The 23,629-nt window shown below is 41.1% G+C and overlaps 2 protein-coding genes across 2 annotated transcripts; both read right to left on the reverse strand.

Moving 5' to 3' along the window:
- Window positions 1–7,135: 7,135 nt before the first annotated feature.
- LOC128890375 (uncharacterized) lies at window positions 7,136–13,380 on the reverse strand. Its single transcript, XM_054148813.1, has 4 exons — window positions 13,374–13,380; window positions 12,722–12,857; window positions 8,991–9,274; window positions 7,136–7,344 (listed from the first exon to the last, which is right to left on the reverse strand). Exons 1-4 carry the CDS (start codon window positions 13,378–13,380, stop codon window positions 7,172–7,174), a joined length of 600 nt encoding a protein of 199 aa, XP_054004788.1. The 3' UTR covers window positions 7,136–7,171.
- Window positions 13,381–15,148: 1,768 nt separating this feature from the next.
- Window positions 15,149–21,570, reverse strand: LOC128890238 (venom allergen 3 homolog). The gene is made up of 3 exons (XM_054148557.1): window positions 21,436–21,570; window positions 15,871–16,041; window positions 15,149–15,241 (listed from the first exon to the last, which is right to left on the reverse strand). The coding sequence occupies exons 1-3, from the start codon at window positions 21,568–21,570 to the stop codon at window positions 15,149–15,151; spliced, it is 399 nt and encodes a 132-aa protein (XP_054004532.1).
- Window positions 21,571–23,629: the final 2,059 nt, after the last annotated feature.

A 23,629-nucleotide genomic window follows, 5' to 3' on the forward strand; every position in this document is an offset into this window, starting at 1 on the left:
AACGGTGGTCTTGCGTGGATGCGTTTACTTTATCATTGATTTTCTTACGGATTAGAGAAGTTTAGAGAGATTTAAATTAGTAGAGAAATGTTATTCGAACGGCAGTAGTGACACGAACGCGTGGAGTAACCTAATACAAAACGATGCTTAAAATTAATATCCTTAATAACTCCTGTCACCCTAACGAATACCAAATAATATCATAAATTGCCCCAGGTTCCCCAAAATCATATTATTTTTCACAGGTTTCGAACAACCCCCTCGTTTCCGCTCTCCAAATATTCCTAAAGGAAACAATTACTCAAAGTTGCGCCAATTAACTCAAATTATATTACCACAGAGGTGTTAATCAACCTCGCGTGTTGTTTTTCCACGTTACTAATTAAATTAAATGATATTGCAATAGGGGTGGTAATTAAACTCGCACGGTGTTCTTCCACGCTGCCATGCATTCCTTATTTTGCTTTCTTACATCAAACAGAGGGTCTTATTTGCGTGGTTTCCGCACATGCAAGAGTTTAGGCGTCCGCTCAGCTGCACCTGCAACGCTGAAAATGAAAAGGAGACGACTCGGGAAGCCTGCGGCACCGAGGGATGTTTTCCCTGGCGGGTGAGTTATCCGCGTGACTCAAGACGACTCCGCATGTGTACGATACGGCACTGATAACAAAAGATACTTCTGAGACCAGCTACATGCGACGGTCGAATCGTATTAACTAGATTGCGGACGTTTATGTATTTATGCCAACGTGGAAATATGGGAAAATGTCCACAGATGCAAAAGTTTGTGAGATATTATTGGTGGGATACGCTGTTTAAAAGATAAAAGATGTAAAAGATGGTTTCATTAGAATTTCAATGCTTCATCTGTCTGGAAAAGTATGAAATTGCGTAGACATTCGCACTTTGGCTCTACGCAATTATTAGATTCGCTTATTTCTTACGATTACAGAAAGCATCGAAGTCTTATCTGTTATATTTATTGAATTTCTTCGAGATGGTAATCGAAAGATGACGTCCTTCGAGTCGCGTCCTTTCACATGTCCTTAATACATTCACCCACAAAATAAACTGCTGATATCAGATTAGGTTCCCCTCGAAACCTAGCGAGATTTGTCTGAAATATTTTCGCCTATCACAAAAATAAACGAGTTATTCGGGTGGCCTGATTTGACTGCCTCGTCCTATAGAGTTTTACTGGGCTGGGGTAGTGGTGTACTAAAGGGGTGGCTGGAGAGTGAAGGGTGCGGTCCGTCCCGGATAACAGCCAGGGTGCCATTCGAAAGAGTTGAAATATCGTATTCAAATGCATACTAGTGTACATATGTTCATTTAATTTCCACCTACTGCTTTTATGCTTCTATATCATTATAATATTTCTTTTGCATACGTCAGTGAACTTGTAGTTACGCTATTATATTTTTATTTTCCCTTACGCTATGCTGAGTAAATCGAGACCTTGAATAATTCTTTTCAACGACGTATTCGCATCTAATCACCGACGTTCTCACGCCAATATCATCGTCATGCTAATCCTGTGAATTTTTGCAACATCTCCTCGATAGTTACATCCAAAGGAGAACGCAGTTCAAAACAGCAGCAATTGCAGCTAGATTACCCAACAGTTGATTACCACGCGCATTCCATTCCGAAAGTTTCCGTTAACCGTTGCAACTTCTATGGTGTATTCTTCCCTCCCTTTATCTGCAGTTTCAGGGAACAGGAACTTTCAACAACGCGATCCTCTTCTTTTTCCTCTCTCTATTCCCGATACACCTTTCGAACCTTGAGCTGCCCGACAACTTTCTTGTTATTTGACTCTGAAAAGTTGCCACTGTCGACACCCATGGAATGCTGAAAACGCGATCAAACACGTGTGTGTCTCTATGTGATAATTGCGTAATCATTTTTGAAGAGCATCGCAAGTTGGAATCCATCGGCTATCGAAAGTGTCAGGATGGATGGGGTTTTAATTGCTTCGAACGTATAAAGGGTTTTACAAAGAGAAGCTTTACGATTTTGTTTGTTACAAACAAAATGCGCCAGGCAGTGTGGCGAACGGTCAAACCAACACTAAAACTCTCTGTAAAAATCGTATATATTCGAAACCATTTGTGTTTTTTGTAAAAATAAAATCCGAAAGTCTCTTTTGGAAAACATTTTACATCGAGACGGAGTTAGAGAAAGGACCACGTTTTAATCGATAAATTAGAGTCGTATTTCAAATAGAAGTTCGACTTGTACCTTTCTCTCGCGCACGTGTATCAGACCTCGATTTCAGCTCGTTCCAGATTCGATGCCTTTCCACCTTTCGACCCAGAAGAAAAGCAGGGGAACTAATTCACTCTGTAAACAATAATTCCTTAGGGATGCGCAAACACTTGACACTTCCAATTAAGGCAACGTAATTGCACGTGGTCGCCAGCTACTTTATATCCAGGCAACGTTTAATGTACACTGCATTAGCCATTCGCTGAATAAGGAATGCCGCGCTTGACGTCTGTATACTGAGAAATGAAACGCATCCGTTAACGTAATTCTCAGCAATCGTTGGAATTTAACCAGTGAACTTTCCACGAAAACAAAGAAGATATTTTTATTCGGAGATACGAAACGCGCAGACCGTTTCCTTAGAATTCGAAGGTTGCTAAAACTCGACCCGAGAAATTGTTTAATGTCACGAGAAACGGAGCTCAGACTAATATTACTTATCACTGGAAACGTCGCGGAATAATTTAATGAAACTCCCCGGCCTTTCTTTCGCAAAATGATCTGCCTTCGACTTCATCACGTTCACTCTAAATTGGAAGTCTACCATGAGAGAGACATAGGGCGATTGTCAAGCGTGTTAAATCATTTTCTGGAATTTTTTCTATTATTACATGTTGAAAAAATCAAGAGAATATGACTCAGCGACAGAGGACAAAATAATTCATTTCTTAAAATAGGAAGCGTAGAATCTAGTTTCATGGCTCGATTACGCTTAGTCCGGCTGTTATTCACCGGCGGTTAAGTTCGCTAAATCATTCGCGAAAGAAAGGTACACGTAACTCTTTAAGTATCCCCCATAAAGAAAAGTCCAAAGGATCTAGGTTAAGAGAGCAAAGAGGCCATACTGTCTGGGCCACCTCGTTCCAACCATTTTTCACCGAAAGTCCTGATCTTGATGCCGTCTGACATTGACCAAAAGAATAAGGGAACTCTCTGAAACTACATTTGTAACTCGTCACCGAGAGACGTCACGCCGAAGCAAATTATTTAAATTACTCCAGCACTTTGTACTCCAGCACTTTGTACTCCAACACTTTGTACTCCAGCACTTTGTACTCCTAGCAAAAAAGAACCGCATCTCCCTAAATTCTCCGATTCTTTCGTTCTCGACGTTTCACATAAATTCTGTCACGTGCATTTCGCAATTACAAGGTGGAAAACGTAAAGAATGAAATAATTGGTCGGATAGGTGCTCCTCGACAAGCTTCGTTACTCATGCTTTATTGCTCAATTACTTACAAAGTTGCTTTTCATTCCGACGAAGCTGTTTGCGAACGCACGTTAACCGAGCATTCTCGATTCGATTCGACGGCCACCCTTTCGAGTGTTTTCGATTGTGCTCTTTTCTTTAACGTTCTTTTCTTTTCGTTAATTTACGATAAATACTATACAGTTTTGATCACGGCGTGAATGATTCAAGTTCTTTTTACGCATCGATAAGCATACAGTTTTAGACAGGGTGCGTCTGTAATTTCCTTTACAAGTTCTACTACCTTTTTAGCTGCTCCTATGTTTGGAATAGTATATCATCGTTTGTCCAAAGTGTCGCAAAAAGATATCTACTGTAAATACTGCAAACGTTACATGAATATTCCAGTAACATTCAGGTTGACGTGTACAGACAGAAAGACGAAGAACAAATACGAAGAATATTCATAATTCAGTATTTACAGTTGGCACGCGGGGAGACTCGATTATCGCGCGCGATAACGACGCGTCGGTGATTATGGCAGCGACCTGAGTCAATATTTGTTAACATTTCTTTTTCCATAGTATCGTAATGTGGATCGAAGTGGCACGGAACGAGCAATAAATTTAATTATTACTCGTTATTTTGCAATTTGACTAGGCAATTTTCACGTTTCACGCAAGAAACACGTAGGTTCTTTTAAATTATCAATCGTGGTCTCAAGTAAATAATGTCTACCACTCTTTAACATTCTCGAGCAACGTAATTGGTCTTCGATTCGCTATATAATCGTCGCGTAGTTCATTTTCGTGGTCAATTTGCCAGCCCCATTAATTTCAGCCAGCCGTAAGGATTTGATCGTGCCAATTAAATGGCCGTGACGAAGCACCTTCAGTCAAAAAAAAAAAAGGAAAAAAAATTGATCCGACAGGCTGGGGGTTGAGGAGGGCGATAATTGAAACAGACAGGCCGAAAGAGAATCGAGCGAGACGGTTGATGAATATTTCAGCGAGAATTCGCGAAGAATTGCGGGACAGAAAAGAGGCCCCCGCGGGTAGGGGGTGAAAATAGGGGGTCGGTGGTTGTCGCAGAGGAGAGTGAAGAACCCGTCGGTGGTGGATGTCGTCGTGCACGAGGAAATCGACGTTTTGCAGAGCAAACAGTCGCGCTGATGTTATTTTCTTGTTTGCCCAACGTCAAAACGTTCGTAACGCGAGTTTCCTTGCACCGTGTCAATTGATCGACCTGGGTTCCTTGCTCTCCACCGAATAAAAACGCGCGATCACGATTTACGAACTGCGTGGGAGGATTAGAGACGACGATAGGGGCCTGTGATTGCTCCGCTATTTGATTTCAACCTCCTGGAGAGCGAAGGAATGATTAACTTTCAACATTCTATTTCGTTAGGGGATATTTTCGAAACCTGTACAATGTTTATTTTATTTCGGTGAAAATAAATTTTCAAGGTTGTGAGACACAGCTAGTATTCTTATATAATTGTTATCTAACATATTTAGTGTGATAAAACATTTTCACATGGGCCTTAGTGCTCGAGAACGTTTCGAGTATGATTTGTTTGACGTGTCTGACCAATAGTCACCGTTTCTACTTAGAATGCAGATAGGACCATCTTCCTCCAAACTTGGTGTATCGATGAACCCCTGTATCAATCGAATCTTCAACTATAAAAGAGATGAATAATTAACGATAACATCAAACAATTGTTATTTATATACACAATTGTAAAATTATAATAAAATTATAATAGATATAAATTACGATTCCTGCGATGGTTTGGTCTCGACTTAGAGGTTCAGCCACGCGGAATTGGGTCAAAGAAAAATTGGTTGCGGAAAGTTGCGGACTTAAGCGTCAGAGAATGTTTAGTGCATGGGTGCTATGCGTCACGCGCGCACCAAATGCATCATTCGCTGCTTGCATGTCTTCACACCGAAATTGTACTCATAAAACCGCCTTACGTGCGGATAAAACAAAACGTATTACGGTTGTGTAATAAACAGCACTCTGAATGTATACTTACATGATTTATTTTACGGTTACCTTTGACTTTCCATTTTATTTGGCCCGTGCTTTACTTATAATCATAAATAAAATTTCTGTTGCAACGATCATTACACGGCATGATAAGGAATCACATATTACGAATAATATTCCATTGTCGCGCATCATCCCCCTTTGCGTGTCGCACATATATTTGCCATCCTCCATGTATTTATTCATACGTTCGTCTATTCCATGCTGTTTTTACATATGTAAACCGAGACCGCACCGGTGGGAAAGGTTGCGCTAATCAAGCTCGTTACGAGTATGCAATCCGCAAATAATTTCTAGCTCCGTATCGAGGACGCGTTTAATTGACTGTTGTAACTAGCCGTCGCGACGCCCGATATAATCAGTTTTCAGATAATTACTGTTTTACTGTACTCATCAGCCGGCGATGATAAGCACGGAAACACGAAGAAATACGGTGGTTGAGTGGAGTGCTCGGAAGAAAAGTCTAATAATAATAACAACGTCTTTATTGCACTATAAAAAGAATACGTACACGTGCAGAGTGGCGTAAAGAGGCTTTGCTGCTGAGCCTAACCTGTAATCAAGCCTGACCTGAATGGTGGCATTATTTATAAATGGAATTGAATCTTAAGCACTTGATTGCAACACCTGAGTAGAATTGGATGCTTAGCGATTAAAAGGATAATCTTTTTGATGAAAGATACGTCTAAATTTAAGTATGTTAATAGATGCACCATGGAACAAAATGGAACGATATCGTTACAGAGTAAATATATTTCCTCTTTCTAAGAAAAATCGCTATTCGTGCTTTCAAAATCCAAACGAACATTTTAGCCAGCCTACTATATCGTGATACTCAAATTTTCATTTACCCTTTCATTCATTAAGCGCGGTTCCATTCGTTTATTTGCCGTAGGTATATGTAACAATTAAAGTAAATTGAATAGCGTACTGTTTAATTGGGAATACATTGATCAAAGAATACATGTGTTTGATAAATTCGATAAATCCGTAACGGTAATAACGAATATATATTTTTAAATGTACATTGCGCAATTGCTGTGAAATATCTAAAAAGCGAAACAATAAAATGTCGTGTTTCTTCAACCGCTGAAAAAAAGAACTTCGCAATTAACCGAGCATGCCCGAACAGAGTTCACAGTGTTGTAAACTGGTCCAGCGAAATAACTCTACCGCTTAACAATAAATAAATAATTCTTTTGATTAAGGATACCGAAGTTATCGTTAACAATTCCACGCGAGACATAACCGACCCCCGCAGGCGTGGAAAATGATTCATTCGTTACATTCATTATCGAATCGCGCGGTTTAACGATTATTACGTTGGGATAATATATCGTCCGACGAGGCGAGGGTGAAAATAACGCCGTGGCTCGGTGTAGCATAATTATTTAGCGAAAACAAGACGAACGGAATAAAGTGGAACCAATTTAACGTTCGAATCCAATCGTTTCCGAGCGCTATCGATGCGAATCGTTCCGACGACGTTAAATCGAATCAATTTTTGATAACTTATACCCGATTTTGTCCGCGTGAAACAATAAAAATCGTTCACCTGCGGAGAGGGGGGGGGGGTCGCGAGAGGAGGGGGACACGAGTTTTATTGATAGCGGTACAGCAGGCAACATTTAACCGACGATGCACGATAACTGGGGATCATGTCGACAGGCGTGCCAGTAATAATAACGCCAACTGAACAAGATAAACTGCTCGCTTAATCGGGAATGCGCCGCTGGTCATTGTCTGCACGGTTTTTTCCTCTTCTGCTGGCTGAGACCCTCGGTGCGCCTTTCTAGACGGCCACTCCTGCAACTTTTCACTCGAAACACCTGTATAGACATATGTGTATATATATGTATTGTTTTTGTACTCCTTCAACCGAGCAGCATCTCACAGGAAAGCTTTAACGAGCGTCTAGCTTAATCTCGTTAAAATCTCGCCGCAAACTCGGCACTCGTATCTCGTAACAGTTGATATTCTAAATTTTATGAGTATCCAACAGTGATTTAATATTATCGTGGAGTAGGAATTTTCGGGAGATCGATTGCTTCATAAAAAAATTGCTGTTTTAGTGAAAACTGGAGTAATTTCATACCGAAACTGACGCCGTGGAAAAAGCCACGCCACGCCATTCAACTTTCCCTCTATCGCTTTTTTCCGTCTACAATCAAATTACGCGACCCACTTTGTACAGTGTAAATATTTTCTCATCAAACTTTGTCTCGTCTGGCCATCGCGATCTGATTATATTCTCGGAAACTAAAGTAGAAGTCGAATGCGATCAAAGATTGATCGTACGAGATAATATAAATCGAGATCGGGGATCGTTAAAATTATTGTGCGGTGACGTAAATTTCTTTGCGATATGTTAATCATGTTCCGTATCAAACTTTATATTGATTTTATTATTCGCCAGATTTCCCACCGGACGATATTATTAACGATGCCTATGTTTGTAAAATGTATAAATACGAGTTTAAATTAAATGAAATAATCGTGTTTGATGGACAAACTAATTTAATATTTTTGATATTTTAGGAATATCAAACAATATCAACATAAGCCATGATTGCATTCGATCTGATATCTTTATATATTTGCATCGACGATCGATAGTTCTGTTATTTTTCGAAACGAGCCTCTCGTTTCCCGATTAATTACGTATTCCTGGAAAAGAAGGACTCGAATTCCCGACTGCTAAGTTTCTTGCGTACGAAATTAATCCATTCATCATTCCGTTAGTTTCTTACCGCTCCAAAACAGTTCGCGTCGCTTGACAGCCAAAGAATTATGTTAACCGCGCAAATGGTGATTCGATAAGATCTGTCCGCGTTCCCAGCGCTAATGAATAGCAATATATTCCTCGTTATTAATTAAACTTTGACCGTTAGTCAAAGTTATTTTGATTTTAAGGCCTCCACCGCTACCAGTAGTTATCGAACCAAAAATTTTGAAACTTTGCGTAACGGGACTTTCCATTGCGTACCCAAAAAACTTAATTTCGAATGTGAGAGAAAAATAAAAATAAATCTGGACAGAGTTCATGAATTTGATAAGATCAAAAAAATTAAATACCATCTAAACCTCGATAGTCTCGAGATAAAATTTTAACTCTGCAGAAATGTTCCCGAACGTCATTCTAGCAAACAACGCGTTAAACGACCATCAGGCCCACCAAGGGCCCATTTTCAACATCTCCGCGACTCCGACAACTACAAGTCCCGCGTAAAGTCAAATCTGTGCGACCCACCCTCGTTATAATAACGGCGGGGCTCTCCGGAGACTCGCAATTCGAAAGTGCGGGTAGAACGATCCTCCGGTCGGTCGTAGCCGAAAATTCGCTCGTTGTTTAACTGTCTCGCGTAGCCGTAGAAACGGTAACGACCGTGGGCGAAGGGAGCGACAACAATCGCTCGCAGCTGAACACACAGACACCGGACGGGGTGGCTGCGGGATTAGGGGTTGAAACACTTACGACACAGAGCTCCGTATCGCGGACTTTCGACGGTCCCCTGCGGACAAAGATCTGGCACACCGTCTTGGTAGAGTTCCCTCGGTGTCTTCCGATCGAGAGGCCCGTAATTGCACACGAGGGTCTCGACTCGATCTCCGAATCCGTCGGGTATTGTATGCAAGTCTTTCCGATTCGTCTGCTCGTCTCGCCGCGTGTAAATTGCACGCCCGCATCCCACCTGGCTAATTGTCGCAGAAGCGAACGCTACGTAGGAGAGGTTCCTACGCGCGGTGAAGTTCAGGTATCTGAAACGTAGAGTGATAGAGATCGAGGTGTATCTCGGGTACGTGTAGGATGAAGAAAGGGAACAGAGGCTTCTCGCGTGCGGTGGGTTTTTGGGATCGATGGATCTGCGAGGAGAAAGTTGGGAACACAACTTCAGCCTAGTTTACTACGGAAAGCTTTCGTCTAGATTGTTCTCGTGCGAGAGGTATTGTAGAATGTTGTTTTTTTTGCCTTCGAAGATGTGGGAGGAAGAGGTTAGGGGTGAGGCAATTAACAGTAGGAGTAACGAGTCGGTAAGCTTGAGTCGTGTACTTGGAATTTGTTGAAGTTAATCAACTGGTAATACTGGAACCACCGAGGCTTTAGCATTTATTAATGTATTTTTGAAATTGTTTCAGCTTCATTTTGATCTGCGTGATAAATGGTTATTTTGAGAGAAAGCAAGGAATCGATGAGGATTGACACTCTACGTAAGTGTCGCTATAGCAGCACGCACAAAGGGCTGTTCTTAACCATTCGATGGATCCCCAGCGCCACTCGAGGCAGAAGCCATTTTCAAATATTAGGCTTAGAGGGGAAGAATCCATCGACGACCTGAATAGCTCGATTGATAAAGGGATCTCTGGCACACGAAGAATCCTGATCCAACGTATATATATATATATATCGTACACAATAATATGACTCGCCTATTCTTTCTCCCTCCGCGAATATTGATTTCCACTCGACGATGGGAAAAACAGCAAGAAAGGTAAATAAAACTTTCTCCTCCCTTTACGATAAGTACACGAGGGATGTTTTGTATCGGACTACAGATTTTTTGAATAATACGTGCGATGAAGTTAAAAACCAACTCCAGAAGTCGAGATTCTACTCCATTCGTAGAATCTCCACCCTTATCGCTGAAAGTTTCCGAAGGGTGCAAGGAATCGCGTCGTTCTTACCTCGAATCATTTTCACAGGGAGCATAATTGAAGAAACACGCGCAAAAGTACGCAAGATCAATTTCAGGGAGTTAATTGAAATATTGCGATACAGATTAAAAATGAACGCCCAACGGATTTTCGTAGCAGCAATCAAAGGGCTTACTGGATTATATAGAGCGAAGGAGAAGCAATCTACAAAGCGTCGCGTAACAATGGCAGACGAAATTTTCAATCCACTAAGAGAATATAGGATTCCCGTGCCCGTGAAACCTCGGCTTCGTCGGTCTTTTGTTATTTTCTGAGGTAGTCGGATCGCTTTATTGACACGTGTCTGTCGCTCAGGTGAATGGCGCAGGAGGACAGAGAGGAAAGTTAAAGAAAGGAGGTAAGATGGAAAGAGAAAGGGATAATGGTAAACCTCTCCCTAAATTCTGAGGCGAGTTAGCAGTGTCTACACACGACGGATCGAACAGTCCCATTCACAAAGTGAAAGCCTTGGGCACATAAGAGTCTTTTCGATCAATTCAACTTAGGGTATTGCATGCTGCACGGAATGACAATACGTGTGGATTTTCTGGCGAACCCACGCACACGTACACGTACAAAGGCTTACACACTGGAAGCATTCTATACGGAAACCCCTGCATTGGAAGATCTCGTACCTTTCGACTCCCTTGGAACCGTCGCTATTCATCGATGGCTCTCGACGAACGAGGGAAATTGTGCTGTGCGTGACCAAGTCTTCGCTAAACGCGAGCTTTAAGTACTATTTAATAAAATACTCGTTCAAGTACAAATTTTAAGAGCGAAAATGCTCGAACGCTGGGATCACACGAAAAAATCAAATGGAAAGCGTAAATCACGCCTACGTAACACGTAAATAATTACTGTTTGCTTACTAGAAACGCTGCGTGGCTAAATATTGATACGACGGTAATTCGTCTCCGTGGAGCAAATATTTAATTAACATTTTCAGCGCGTACGTGGGTTGCTTGTTATAAATTTAATCTTATTATACTCGTTTACCATTAAAGCCAACCGCAAGTCAGGTGATTTTTTACTCACTGCTGTTGAAGGGCTTAAAATTAATTGCGATTGTTAGAAATTCAGGCATTAATTAAATAAATTAATTCTACAAGTTAAGTGTTAATAAAAATAAATTTGAATAGAATTTATAAATTTTCGAACAGCTTTATAAACCTGCCTCGAACATTAAATGATGCAACTATCGATTATACAAATATAATCTCAGCCTTGTAGACATTTTTAAGTATTAATCTAGCAGTGAACGTGTTAAATGGTATATGCTTCGTGTAAGATCGTGAATTTATTATACGTACAAGTTTCGAAACATCTGAATATTTGTAAATGCATAATTCATGGTAATTTAATATCCAAGGCTCTTATCGGAGACCAGTTGTACGTAGTGTAACCTACGTATCGTTTTCCAAAATCAGGGAATCTTAGCTTTCCGCGAACTCAATCGTCCCTCGGGGGTCGTACGATATCAATAATTCCGAGACCATCCACTATTCTGGCACTTTGATTTCGGCCAGAGGTAGGAAAGGAATATACCTTCGGTAAATTCTATCGCAGGTTCCATCAACTTCTTTCGTATGGAGATTCGACGCTTGTCAATGTAGAGTCTCCGGTTATCGAGTGGAAACAAATGCAAAGAAATTCTAGTGGGTCAGAAACAAAGAGGGGTTCTATGGAGAACGGGACAATTAAAATTGTATGGACCAAGGTCCTCGTAAGATGTTTTGTTTATCGAGCTATGTACACACAACACTTTAGCCAGTTTGTGCCGAGTAGTCGAAGAATAAATAGTTTGTTTACTAAAGGTGTCTATTTCTCCTTAGCTTGTATGCAGTACCTTATCTACAAAGAAGAAAAGCTCGAAGATAGTTTTCGATAAATGAATAAAGGGCCACAGAGCATGTTTTGGAGTAGAGGGTATTATAAAGTAGGGTATGCAAAGTAGAATGCACTGTTAGGGAAACGCAGGGGCTGGTTGTTATGGTAGCAAGTTGCTACAATGTGCTTAACAAGCATAACAATTCCGCACCATGGCACGTGCTGTCAGAGTCATAGTTGCAACTTCCTAAGGAACAGTCTCGATACAAAGGAAATGTGGTGCTTCGTGTAAGTAGAACGTGGACAGAATTAAGTGCTTTACACTTCTACGCCCCTTATCAATCATTTTGGTAACTCGGTATTTACCACTTTCCATTCCTAAATTCCTCACCAATCACTTTGACATCAAATCCCTCGGATCCTGCTCAAACATCATCGATACTCAATCGCGTCAGTTCCACGTCCGCGACAATACACGCGCCTCCATTATCATTTTTGTTCGTCAAATATTGTAGCAGTCGAGCTGGTCACCGTGTTTCCTCCTGGGACTTCATATTTTGACTGTGAAAGGTCTAGCAAATCCCGGTATTAGATTAATCCCTCGCACGGTCCCGTGGAAAAACAACGATCCCGAAAAGCGCCGCAGCTTTAAAGCTCGCGCGAAAGTGTGTACAGTGGGCTTACCCGATTTCGGAGGTATCGAAGCCTTCTACTTCGTCGTACCACGATTGAATATGAACGTGAAGTCTCGCGACGGACGACAAGTTTCCCACGCTGGCCATATCCAGCACGTGCACGTTCTGCCATACCCCGAAACGTTCTAAAAAGAACACACGGACAGGTTCAGCTCGCGGGCGCGACAGTTCGTACGTTAGCCAGCGTATAGGCCGATTAAATTCATCAGTCAGATCGATCGTTCCATGCCAGCCTAGCTCGAAACTAGACCGCCGGTTGGGGTACGCTCTGCCCGCGATTTTTCTGCGAGGTCTATCGATCCCCTTTGAATCCGGATATACATAACGCGGCCAAAGACGAAAACGCTTATTTTAACGGACGTTTCCGAGGGTTCAAAGAGGATGGCGCCGTTTAAATTCGGTTCTGTTTTTTAGTTAACAGGACAGAGGACTTTTCGAGCCTTTGAGCACGTTGGTCGAATGATATGCCCGTGAAAAAAGAGGTTTCTTCGCGTTCGAGCAGTGCTTAACTTTGTGCCATTGGTTAATTGATTTATCGAGAAGCCACTGATTCGATGCATATGCTAATAAAGATGAAAATTATTGTTCCATTTATCCCTCGATTTACAGGTTTATTTATGAGAAGTTGCTTGGCTTCCTACGTGTCATTTTACTGTTTCATCTCGAGGGACATGTCAAGGACACTCCCAAGATCAGAACTCTTTCTTTTTTTTTTAGTGGAATAGGATCTTTCATAGAAAAATAAAATCTTAAGAGCCCCGTTGGAAACCTTTTTACGTTCATTGTTCGGTTAAAATTCGGTGGTATTTTTCAGTTAACGGACTGTGTCCGTAATTTAACCGAGAGGCGAAGAAAAAAGGGGCTCCGCAACTTGTCTGTATTACTTTTATTACTCCAGCATTAAAGTACTCGGCGGTAACAAGTTCCTGCAAACGTAACGCTCTTGAAACTTTGTTCTCCGTTAACTTACTGGAAATACTTTTGTTTTAATTAAAGAACCGCTCGCGCTTTTCGATCCCTGAGAATCTACATCCTCTCCAAACGGATGCAACGTAAGTCGCACTTTACGACCGTTTAAAACGCACGACGCACGATTAAACTTGAACTACTGTAATTACAAGTCGTAGAAAATGTTTTGGGAACTGTTTCGGGGGTAACAATTTGTTGTTATAATTTATGGAGGACTACAGTTGCATTGATGACTCTTGGAGGAAGTCAATTTTTTTATTTAAAATATAAAGTACTCGAAAGTTAGACAAAGCAACACGATCAATTGAAAGGAACGTTCACCTTCAAATTTTGGAAACCAAGCAGCTCTCCTTGGGGGAACATTCGTGTTTTCCATTTCTAAAAATACAGCGCTCCTTCGAGGGTGGCTCATTTTAAAGTGTCATCGAGCTGTATATATTAAAGGTGCTCGAACAGGAAGACCCAAATCTTTTTCTCCCTTTGGTTTTATTTTTTTCATTTTCTGACCTAGAAAACCGCGCAGTTAGGTAAGGAGGTTAGGATAAATAGGGAATGAAGACGTGCAGCATTTAGGCGTCCCTAAAACGCCTGACCAAACTTCGGAGCCGTGTTTTGTCGGCTACGTAAGAACGTGCAAGAATGAAAAGCGTGTCACGTAAACATGAGTTTGTAACTTCGCTGTTTCGAAAGTGGCACATAAAGGTGGACCAATTTTCTTGCCATTAGCGCTCAGTGATTACTGTTATATACGTTCCTTGGCGAGGGAGTGGCTCGAGCAGTTGCGGGACGTTCTCTTAGCGAATAATTTTCACGCGAGTCGATTCCTTTCGAGGGGATATTAAGGGAGGAATGTAACGGCTGTAAAAATAGGTGATTTTCATGAATTTCTTTTTTTAAACTATTAATAATTGCCAAATAATCTTTCTTGGGATACGAAGGGGTTGAATAGAATAGATTGACTCGAGTGTTCGTTCGATCCCTTGAGTAGAATACCTATGAGAATATTACATACTATTAATACTACAGAAAAATCATATTCTCGATCATTGTTTAAAGAAATATTGTTAATAATTAATGTAACTATTAATTGTGGTCTGTAAAAGAACAAAGTATCCGTTGGTATCGTATGTGCCTCGTTCCAACGTATGTTTCATTATTTTTCCATATTTCTTTTTACGTATTGGGAATTGCAACTGTACGTACAAGATGGTCGTCGAGTAAATGATCGAGTTTGACGGTACCACCCAGAACGTCTCGATTGCTAGCCGAGGGGGTGGGCCAGAAGGAATAAGGAACAATAAACAAGAAGAAAGGGGCGCAGACATCGGTCGTTCCGACGTGCAAGGGTTGCCGGGTGGAACAATCTCACGTTCGAGCGTATACACTGGATATTGAAAAATGATAGGGACGAGCAAGGGTAGTGAAAAATGGGATATATCCGAGGGAGTTACTTGCCAACGTCTCGGCACTGATCTTTCTCGAGGAGGTTGCACTGCAACGCCCATCGGTCCGCGATCCGAGCGAGTTCGTCATCCCAGATCTGTCGAAACAAATATCGCCGTCAGATTCGGCCGCGGATACGAATGATTAAATACACCGTCCAACGAAATAAAAAGCTTCCTACCATTTTGGAATATCCACTGGGTGATCGTCGCGAAGTGGAAGCAAAATTACAAAATACGGATAATTCTTTTCGATACTTGTTAACACGTTTCAATATTGTTGAAAGTTTCTACTAGGATTAAATATTATTTAAACTATCGGAGACCACATAATCGCATCGTGGTACTTCTTTCTGTATCTTCATCGAAATTCTTGCAGTTTATTTAATTTTATTTCCTTTTGATGTTTGACTTTCGGAATTAATCTTTTTAGTTCCTCGATGGAAAGCTGTCACCTATACAAGAAAGACGTGGCAATGAACGTGTTAAGTATAGTATTCAGACATTTGTCGAGTCGTCGGAAGTATAACGGGAGAAACTGTTTTTCAGGGTGGTTTGACGGAGATGAGAATAGGTCACCTTTTCTTTCGATTATATTTGTGAATACGACCTGATGACCTGTGAGATCTCACTGCTGAATAAGGACCACCCAGTGTATATTGCAAAACAAAATTCACGTTGAACAAGTGGTATCGCGAGCGCGATCCAGCGATTTCGTAAATCGTACCATCTCCATCATGTATTTTGCAGGCGGTTGCGGACCAGGGTTGCCCCGTCGTTCATCCCCATTCGCCACGGTGTTACGATAAAAGTTATGCGAATAAAGGATCGTCTCGATGTCCTTCTCCTGCAGATCATCGTGCTCGAGCATCGCGCACCTAACTCCAGGGACGTCGTCCTGCGAAAAAACGAGAAATTTCTAAACTTAAAATGCTTGTCGATGTAATTCAGCTTATTTTGGATTTTGACCAATTGAAACATTGAAACTCTGTAGCTTGGTTTCAATTTTTTTTTTTTTTTTTTTTTTTTTTACCGAAACCCAAAACATAATAAACATGTCGTAGGTGGGTCTTTCGAATTTGTTTATCAGCACGCAGTGCTGATGGTAAATATTTGACATAGAAATGACGGTGATTTCAATTTTTTGTTCACTCCTCTATTTTCGAACCTCCTAAATTTTCGACGATTGAAAACGGTTTATTTCATTTGAGGTATCAAAACAAAGAATAAAAATGCCAGTGACTAATGGTCGGCGGCATTCAAAGGCTAATACAATTCAAACCATACAGAAGCTGGCAAAGGCCATCAAAATTTATCACTTCTGTACTCGATGTCAGGGATTTTGTTCAAATGAAAATGTATTGCGGTTCGCGTGAAAATATTCGATGTTTAAGTCTTCATTTCGCTATTTCGAAAATGCTGCATATTCGTTCACGCACACATTGGTTTGGTGCATCAGTTTGAGACGGTTTGGTTTAACAACAATCACTACAAACGTCTTCACTCTATTAGAAACACGATAAATTGAAAATTGTGCTCACGTAAAGATAATTCGACTCGAGATCGCCAGAATGGAAATGGGAGCCTGATAAAATGCCGGTAATTCGAAGCCTCGTCGATCCAGCCGTCGTCGTTTGTTCGATTCATCGAATACAATTTACTCCTTCGATGGGCGACGAATACGAAACGCCCATCATTGTTGGTTCACCTGAATCGCGTTTCGTTTGTGCACACGGCTACGTTTCATTCGAACGCTTACGATTATCTCTCAATTTTCCAAAACCAGAGTGGTACAAATTACAGGATATACAAATTAATTTCTGGTAGTAGTTAAACTAATTATTAATAATATGCACTTATTGATAGGGAATACGATTTTGCTATAATATTAATGCTTCGCGAATACATTCCTCGATGAAAATTTGGTCTGATTTCGATCGAATTTATAATTTATAAATTCACAGAAATTTTCGTCTGCTCCAGTTAGATAGAGACGTTCAGAGGTAAATTTTAATTTTATCAGTTTTTAATGGACTTCTCGTTTATTACATTAAATGATCGAAATTAACGAAAGCTGCACCGAAATTATTAAGGATCGCGCCAAAAATTTCGCAAAGTTTTCTCGAATGTTGCCTAACCGAATTCGTCGTTCACAAACACACAATTCTCGCGCTGAAACTTTCCTCGTACATCTAATAGTTTCCACGGTATTGGACCAAATAGATTCTTCGCCATCTGAGGGCTGTTTCACCCCTTCAATATTGACGTTTGTCGATAACAGAAAATGATTAAGTTAGTACTTTTCACTTTCTCGATTGTTTGCCATTACTCCGCTGAAAACTATGTTATTTGTAAAACTCTTCGTTTATTCCTGTTACTTCGGGATTATATTTGTTGTTCAGAATGCACAGCAGAAAAGCTGAATTAAATAATAAATAATGATCGTAATTTTAAAAAAAATTCTAACATTTATAGATTCTGAGAATAAGTAAAAACGTAGGAGTTCGAAATGGCAAAGTATTACTTTCCATCTACTTGCAAGCTTCCTTATCGATTTTAAACGCTAAATTAAACCTCCAAAAATATTCACAGCAGTTTACCCAATCCAAGACCTGTGGACATAAATTAGGAGACAAATGGTCGTCGAATATTCCTCGGGCAAGAGTTTCCTCGAAATCAACAATCGCTCCTCGGAGATGACTCGCAAACGAGGTTCAACGAGGACATAACGAGGTGGCTGGGGAGAAGACCGAATAACGCGGTAAGTATTATTGCAGTTTAGATCTTCTCTGACAATCAAAGGTTCTCGACAAAGCGATCGGAGCCGATAATTTCTCGTCTTCGAACGGTGGTTCGAGATTCCTCAAATTCCTATCAAACTTCAATCGAAAATCTAATTAAAACGTCGCCTTTAAGCCTTTCGCGCAGAGTGCTTGCGGATTTAGAGGAAAGGTGCTCAAACCTGGCACTTTCTTCCCAGAAGCTTTGACGTGCTGCTTCATCGAGTTCGCTTTGACGTGCGCCAGAGGTAGTGCCACTTTTTTCGAGTCCATCGAGGGTTCCGTTATATTTTTGTAGGCGAGAAAACACTCACGGAAAACCCCCTGGATCCGACCTTAATTTTCCACCGCTGGTTCTTTGTTCGATCGTCTCGCGAAAGTAGGGTGCTGTTGTATACTTCGACGAATGGTATTCCTATTGCTTTAAAGTTTATATAGTACAGGTTACAAGCCTTCGAAACTGGTAAACCTAACGACCAAATACTTTGAAGGGTTTTTATGGTTGAATGGGATCCTTTATATGACAGATAGAACAGCGGTCTCGGACCCTCGCGAGCGAGGGAGACGTTACACGACCCCATTTTGTCAAATCGAGCTGTGTATAAAGTAATGGTGGACGTGGCTTGTTAGAGTGGCAAATCTCGATCGTGAAGGCTGTTCGAAAAGAGAAAGGAGTTGTGGCGAGTTCGTTTATATCAGAAAACGTTTTCAATATCGATTCTGCTTCGAGAGCTTTTAATATACTTCGAACAAATTAATCTTTGATCATAATCCTATAAATGCAAAAATAAAAATTGACGAGGAGGACTGGAGCCGGTAGTTTCCAGTGCTATTTATGGCAGTCGTGCATCATCCAACGTCCGTTCGATGGATCGATGCAAAATAGATCTCTAAAAATCCGCTCACCGTTTCGCCAACACGTAATTTAAAAAGATGATTGGATTGGAAATCACAGGGAGCCTGGATATCCCATACGATGACTCGGATTAAAGGGAAATTAGCGCTAACAGTGGATAACAATTGACCTAATGGCATTTAATCGAAAGGTTTCTTCTCACCTGACTCCTACATTAGCGTTGATCGAGCGAATACGAATAAAAGAGCGCGCCGCGCACGCCAATCATGCAAACTGCTTCAACCCCCTCCCCCTCCGGCTGTGAACATTCGTTCGGTATTCTTTTATTTTGCCACGCTTTGAAATCATTTTTAAACGCGGAACTCATATCGTTCGGCCACCGCATTAACATTTAAATTGTAGGAATTAAAACTTTAATCGAGATTCGATCGAAGACGATTTCACGCCATGGAAATACCGAGTGCCGATTAAAAGTATTAACGTCTTTGATGAAATTGGTGTTTCTTCGTTGCCATAATCGTTATCCAAAGGAAAGAAGTCGAAACTTGCATTCGTTTCCTTGAAATTAATTCTCGAAGAAGACTTTGATCTGCATTTAAAATAAATAAATTGTAATGATACTTTGGGAACAAAGTAGCAGGGGGGAAATATTAGTTTGGCACAGTTCATAAAGAAATGATGTGAAATGATAGAACCGTGAATGCTGTAATATCTTGTAAACATTTGCACGATCGAGAACGTTTGCGGAAGTCAATAAACAGGAACAATCCAGTTTATAAACTGTCAATACTCCCAAATCCTCATATTGACTATACGAATGTATTTAGCTTGTGTGTGAAGCATAAGCTATGCTAATTGAAATGTCGAGGGAACAATGACACCTAGACGTTTCGGTGTGAAGACAAAAGAATGATTTTAAATAAATAACCAACGTGTAACGTGTTCGAACCTGTGAGCTTCCATTAAACATTTAGTAAATTCGATACAGCGTTTTACTTGAACGATACATTTTTTCTTCGTAAATCTTTCGAAATGTATCGCGAAAAATTCAAATAATTAATGTTTGCACTTAAGCTTCGATGCGAGTTCGGGAATATCGACGATTCGAGGAAATAATATCGCGTGCAGCGTGAAATACACTAATTGGAACGTCGAAGGGAACAATAAAACGTAGTTATTTAACCGAATAGACAGAAGGATGCCCTTCAATACGCGACTAAATGAAAATAATATTCCACGAACAATACGATTCAACGTTTCGCGCGTTTCGATGAGCACGCGATTAAATTCACGGCTGTTAATTTGCTGTAACGGCAAGACGAAAAACAATTCTAAAATAATATAATTATGGACGCGCGTCGAAAGGTGTCGGTGTCCGTTATTGGAGGAAGAAATTTCAACGAATGATATCAAAATAGATGGTTGACGCGATTGGTACAAATGCCGCTAACGAGCGGCATCGTCGTTCGGAATATCGCAGCCCCTGCAGTTCACACGTACACAGCGATAGTCATCGTTAATGCAGTATCCGCCCTTTGTCGCGAATATATTTTCAATATACATAACCCGCACCCCGACATCGTTATTTTCGCTGAAATTTTGATAGACGACGCTTCTTGTCGCGCCTTCCCCTCGCGAATAATACAAATATGCGTTTTAAATGAGCGTGGAGGGTGAGCAGATTATATGTATTAGACTTGTATTTAGCTACGATTTAATCGTGCTCTTTTTGTTGAGGATAGATATATTGGTTTGTCTGAAAAGTCCATACATCCCTTAAATGGTGCAATTGCTACGATTTATTAGAATAATAATTTTGAATATATATATATATAAGTGAGTATCATTAAAAATTTAATTTAATTTAATTTAATTTGTTTTACGAAATATTTGTATACGTGAATCTAAGCTGCAAAAAAAATTCAATTACTGTCGTTGTCAGCATTGAAAATCCTGAAGCTTTTTTTCGAAAGAGCCACAATTCCTCACTCACCCTGTGCATCGAGGGGAGTGTATGCATGACACCGAAGCGACAATAACGAACGTTGTCGTCATTTCGAATTTCCCGTTCCGCGAAATCCCACCTGCGATAGATTTTTATATTCTCGATTCACTGACCACCTCCCACCCCTGGTTCGCATTTATTATCGGCACCGGTGCTCCCCATATCATTCGTCGACACTTTCAACGGAATAGCTCCAAGCAAAATGTACAAGGAACGTACAATAACGAGTATTATGAATTTCTGTTGAAAATATTAACGATACCCGATCATTTTTTGTCCGTCGGTATAGTTACGATATAGTGGATTCCAGCGAAATTGATATTATTTTTTGCCAAGGGTTCTCAAACTTTTTCCGAAGTCTTCTACGAAACATAAATATCAACCGATACGAAAACATACGTGTTTAATATTATTCAATGATCTACTTCTGCATCAAGTTTTACTGCAATCAGCATTTACATCAATAGTTGGCTGATGCAAGTGAAACAAAAACATAACCTTGCCATTTAAACAGCGTGGAACTCCTCAATCAGCGAGTTGAAAAATCTCCCAAACGCTCCGCGTCCCCACAAATTCTACCCTCGTTCGTTTCAATGATTAAAAATACACGCGAAATAAATAATCGTCGCTTCGTAGGTGCGATGTACGTACGGGGTATCGGCACATGGTGTGATCGGCGCAAATGTGGCAGTAACGAAGGAGTGGCGGTGATATTGTCCCAGGTAGCGCGCAATCACGGCCGCCCGTTAAGAACAATAAGAGGCAGAACGAGATACGAGCTGTCATTTCGCCGGTTCCCGCGGACTTTCAACGACCGAAAATCTGTCGCGACATTCTATCTTTTGCGTTTCACTGCTGTCGGGTAATCTCGCCGCTACCTTCACCCCGCGGCAATGTTTTCGAAATCGATTTTCCAATGAAACAGTGACAACCTGGCGCCACGAACGATAATATTTCCTCTGCTGGAAATGGAGACCCGTTCGTTAAGAGGAAGGCGATGAGAATAAACTCGGAGCATTTCTTCCTGTAACGACGATTCAGTCTGTATACGTTTCCAAGGGTTGGTTTCTGGATTCCTAGTTAACTTTCTACTTCTTCGGCTGGTATTTCCATAGACGCTACTCGACAACTGTTTGACCTCTTTCGACCGTAATGAACAGACAACAACTAATTGACCTCGGGAATTTGTTCCCTTTGGTGTGATGTAAATTACTACAAAAATGGATATCCCAGCCAAGGAAGCTCATTCAAATCTGTGCAACCAACAACAAGACCGGATTCTCAAGTCTAGCTCGGATCTGCACCAAGCGCAGTTTCATCAATCGCGGAACCTCCCTTGTCAGATAGGGATTCTAAAGGTCCCATTTCCACGGCAGCTGAGCCGAGAGCTTTGACATTTCCCTGCGCTGCAACACCCGGCAGGCATTCGAAGCACTTGTTAGAATTAGAAGCAGCCGCGTTCGAGCGAGCTCGCGACATTGCGCGCGTGTCGTCGATGAGGAATGCGCGACACCCCTGTACGGAGACAATCTCGGGCTCGCGGGCCCCGATATCGACAATCTAAATTTACTGGCCGTGTTCTGACGATTTCGAGCTCCGTTTCGACACCTAAGACGACGGATTCCGTGGCCATCGACGCGCTAGGATATCGATACCGTTGGATGTAACCGGAAACGAGAAAATGAACACTGACTGCTCGAGTGTATGTACAATAAAACCTCGATGACTGCGAATCCAGTTGGTTGTATTCGCGTTGACAGGTGGGAGGGATGGTCTCTTAGCAACGATGGAGGTTGCAGATGGAAGGAACAGGTAGCACTGCGGAGGAGCCGTGAGGAATTCCCTTGAGCGCTGTTCAAGATGCGAGGGAAATTCGTCCTTTCGCCTGTAAAATCCGATTTCGAGATGGTAATGCCATTGGTCATTAGTTTATGCGATGGGAAACCGTGAGTGATGCCGTGGATGATATTTTTCAATAATCTTGATCTGCAAATCGCAACTCCACTCAGGAAAGGCTCGCTGGAATAGCGATCGTAGGTGGAGACATACTTTAAAAGTTGGGGTGTCATGATTTTTCCAACGGGTGATCTAGGATTTTAATTTTGAATAACGAAACACGGTTGGGCGACTCAATCTTCGCGTTTAAATGTAATCGTGTGCACTTGAAGTACGTTCGAAAGCGAATAATATTTATTTGTAAAAGAATTTCCAATACCCTGTGCTTATCAAATTGAAACATTGCAACGCTCTGTGTTCTCCCACTTGAATTTCGCAAAATTAGCTGAAGACCCCAGACCTAACTAGGTGATCTAGGATTTTAATTTTGAATAACGAAACACGGTTGGACGACTTCATCTTCGCGTTTAAATGTAATCGTGTGCACTTGAAGTGCGTTTGAAAGCGAATAATATTTATTTGTAAAAGAATTTCCAATACCCTATGCTTACCAAATTGAAACATTGCAACGCTCTGTGTTCTCCCACTTGAATTTCGCAGAATTAGCTGAAGACCCCAGACCTAACCTTGACGTTATTTCATGACTTTGATTAGAGGATCCCTATATCGTACAAGTTTGAAACTCTGTCGATTGTGTTTACCAAGCGCAGTGTCTCTTGTTTTAGACATAGTGACACCCGACCTGGTCCTGCGAATCCCCAAGTCGTCGGTATCGAGAATCCAGGGCGTCCATATTGGATTCGATGTAGTCTGAATTAACATGTATCGGATTTCAATGACCCGAGCCGGTTGGTATTGGATCGCATGGTTTCAGAATACACGATCCTTTCTCGATTAAAATTTTAGTATGTGCTATGTAGCTTTATCGTACCCGATATGTATATAAAAA

Source organism: Hylaeus anthracinus, unplaced genomic scaffold, assembly GCF_026225885.1.
Source record: "Hylaeus anthracinus isolate JK02 unplaced genomic scaffold, UHH_iyHylAnth1.0_haploid 12000, whole genome shotgun sequence".
Lineage (NCBI taxonomy): Eukaryota > Metazoa > Arthropoda > Insecta > Hymenoptera > Colletidae > Hylaeus > Hylaeus anthracinus.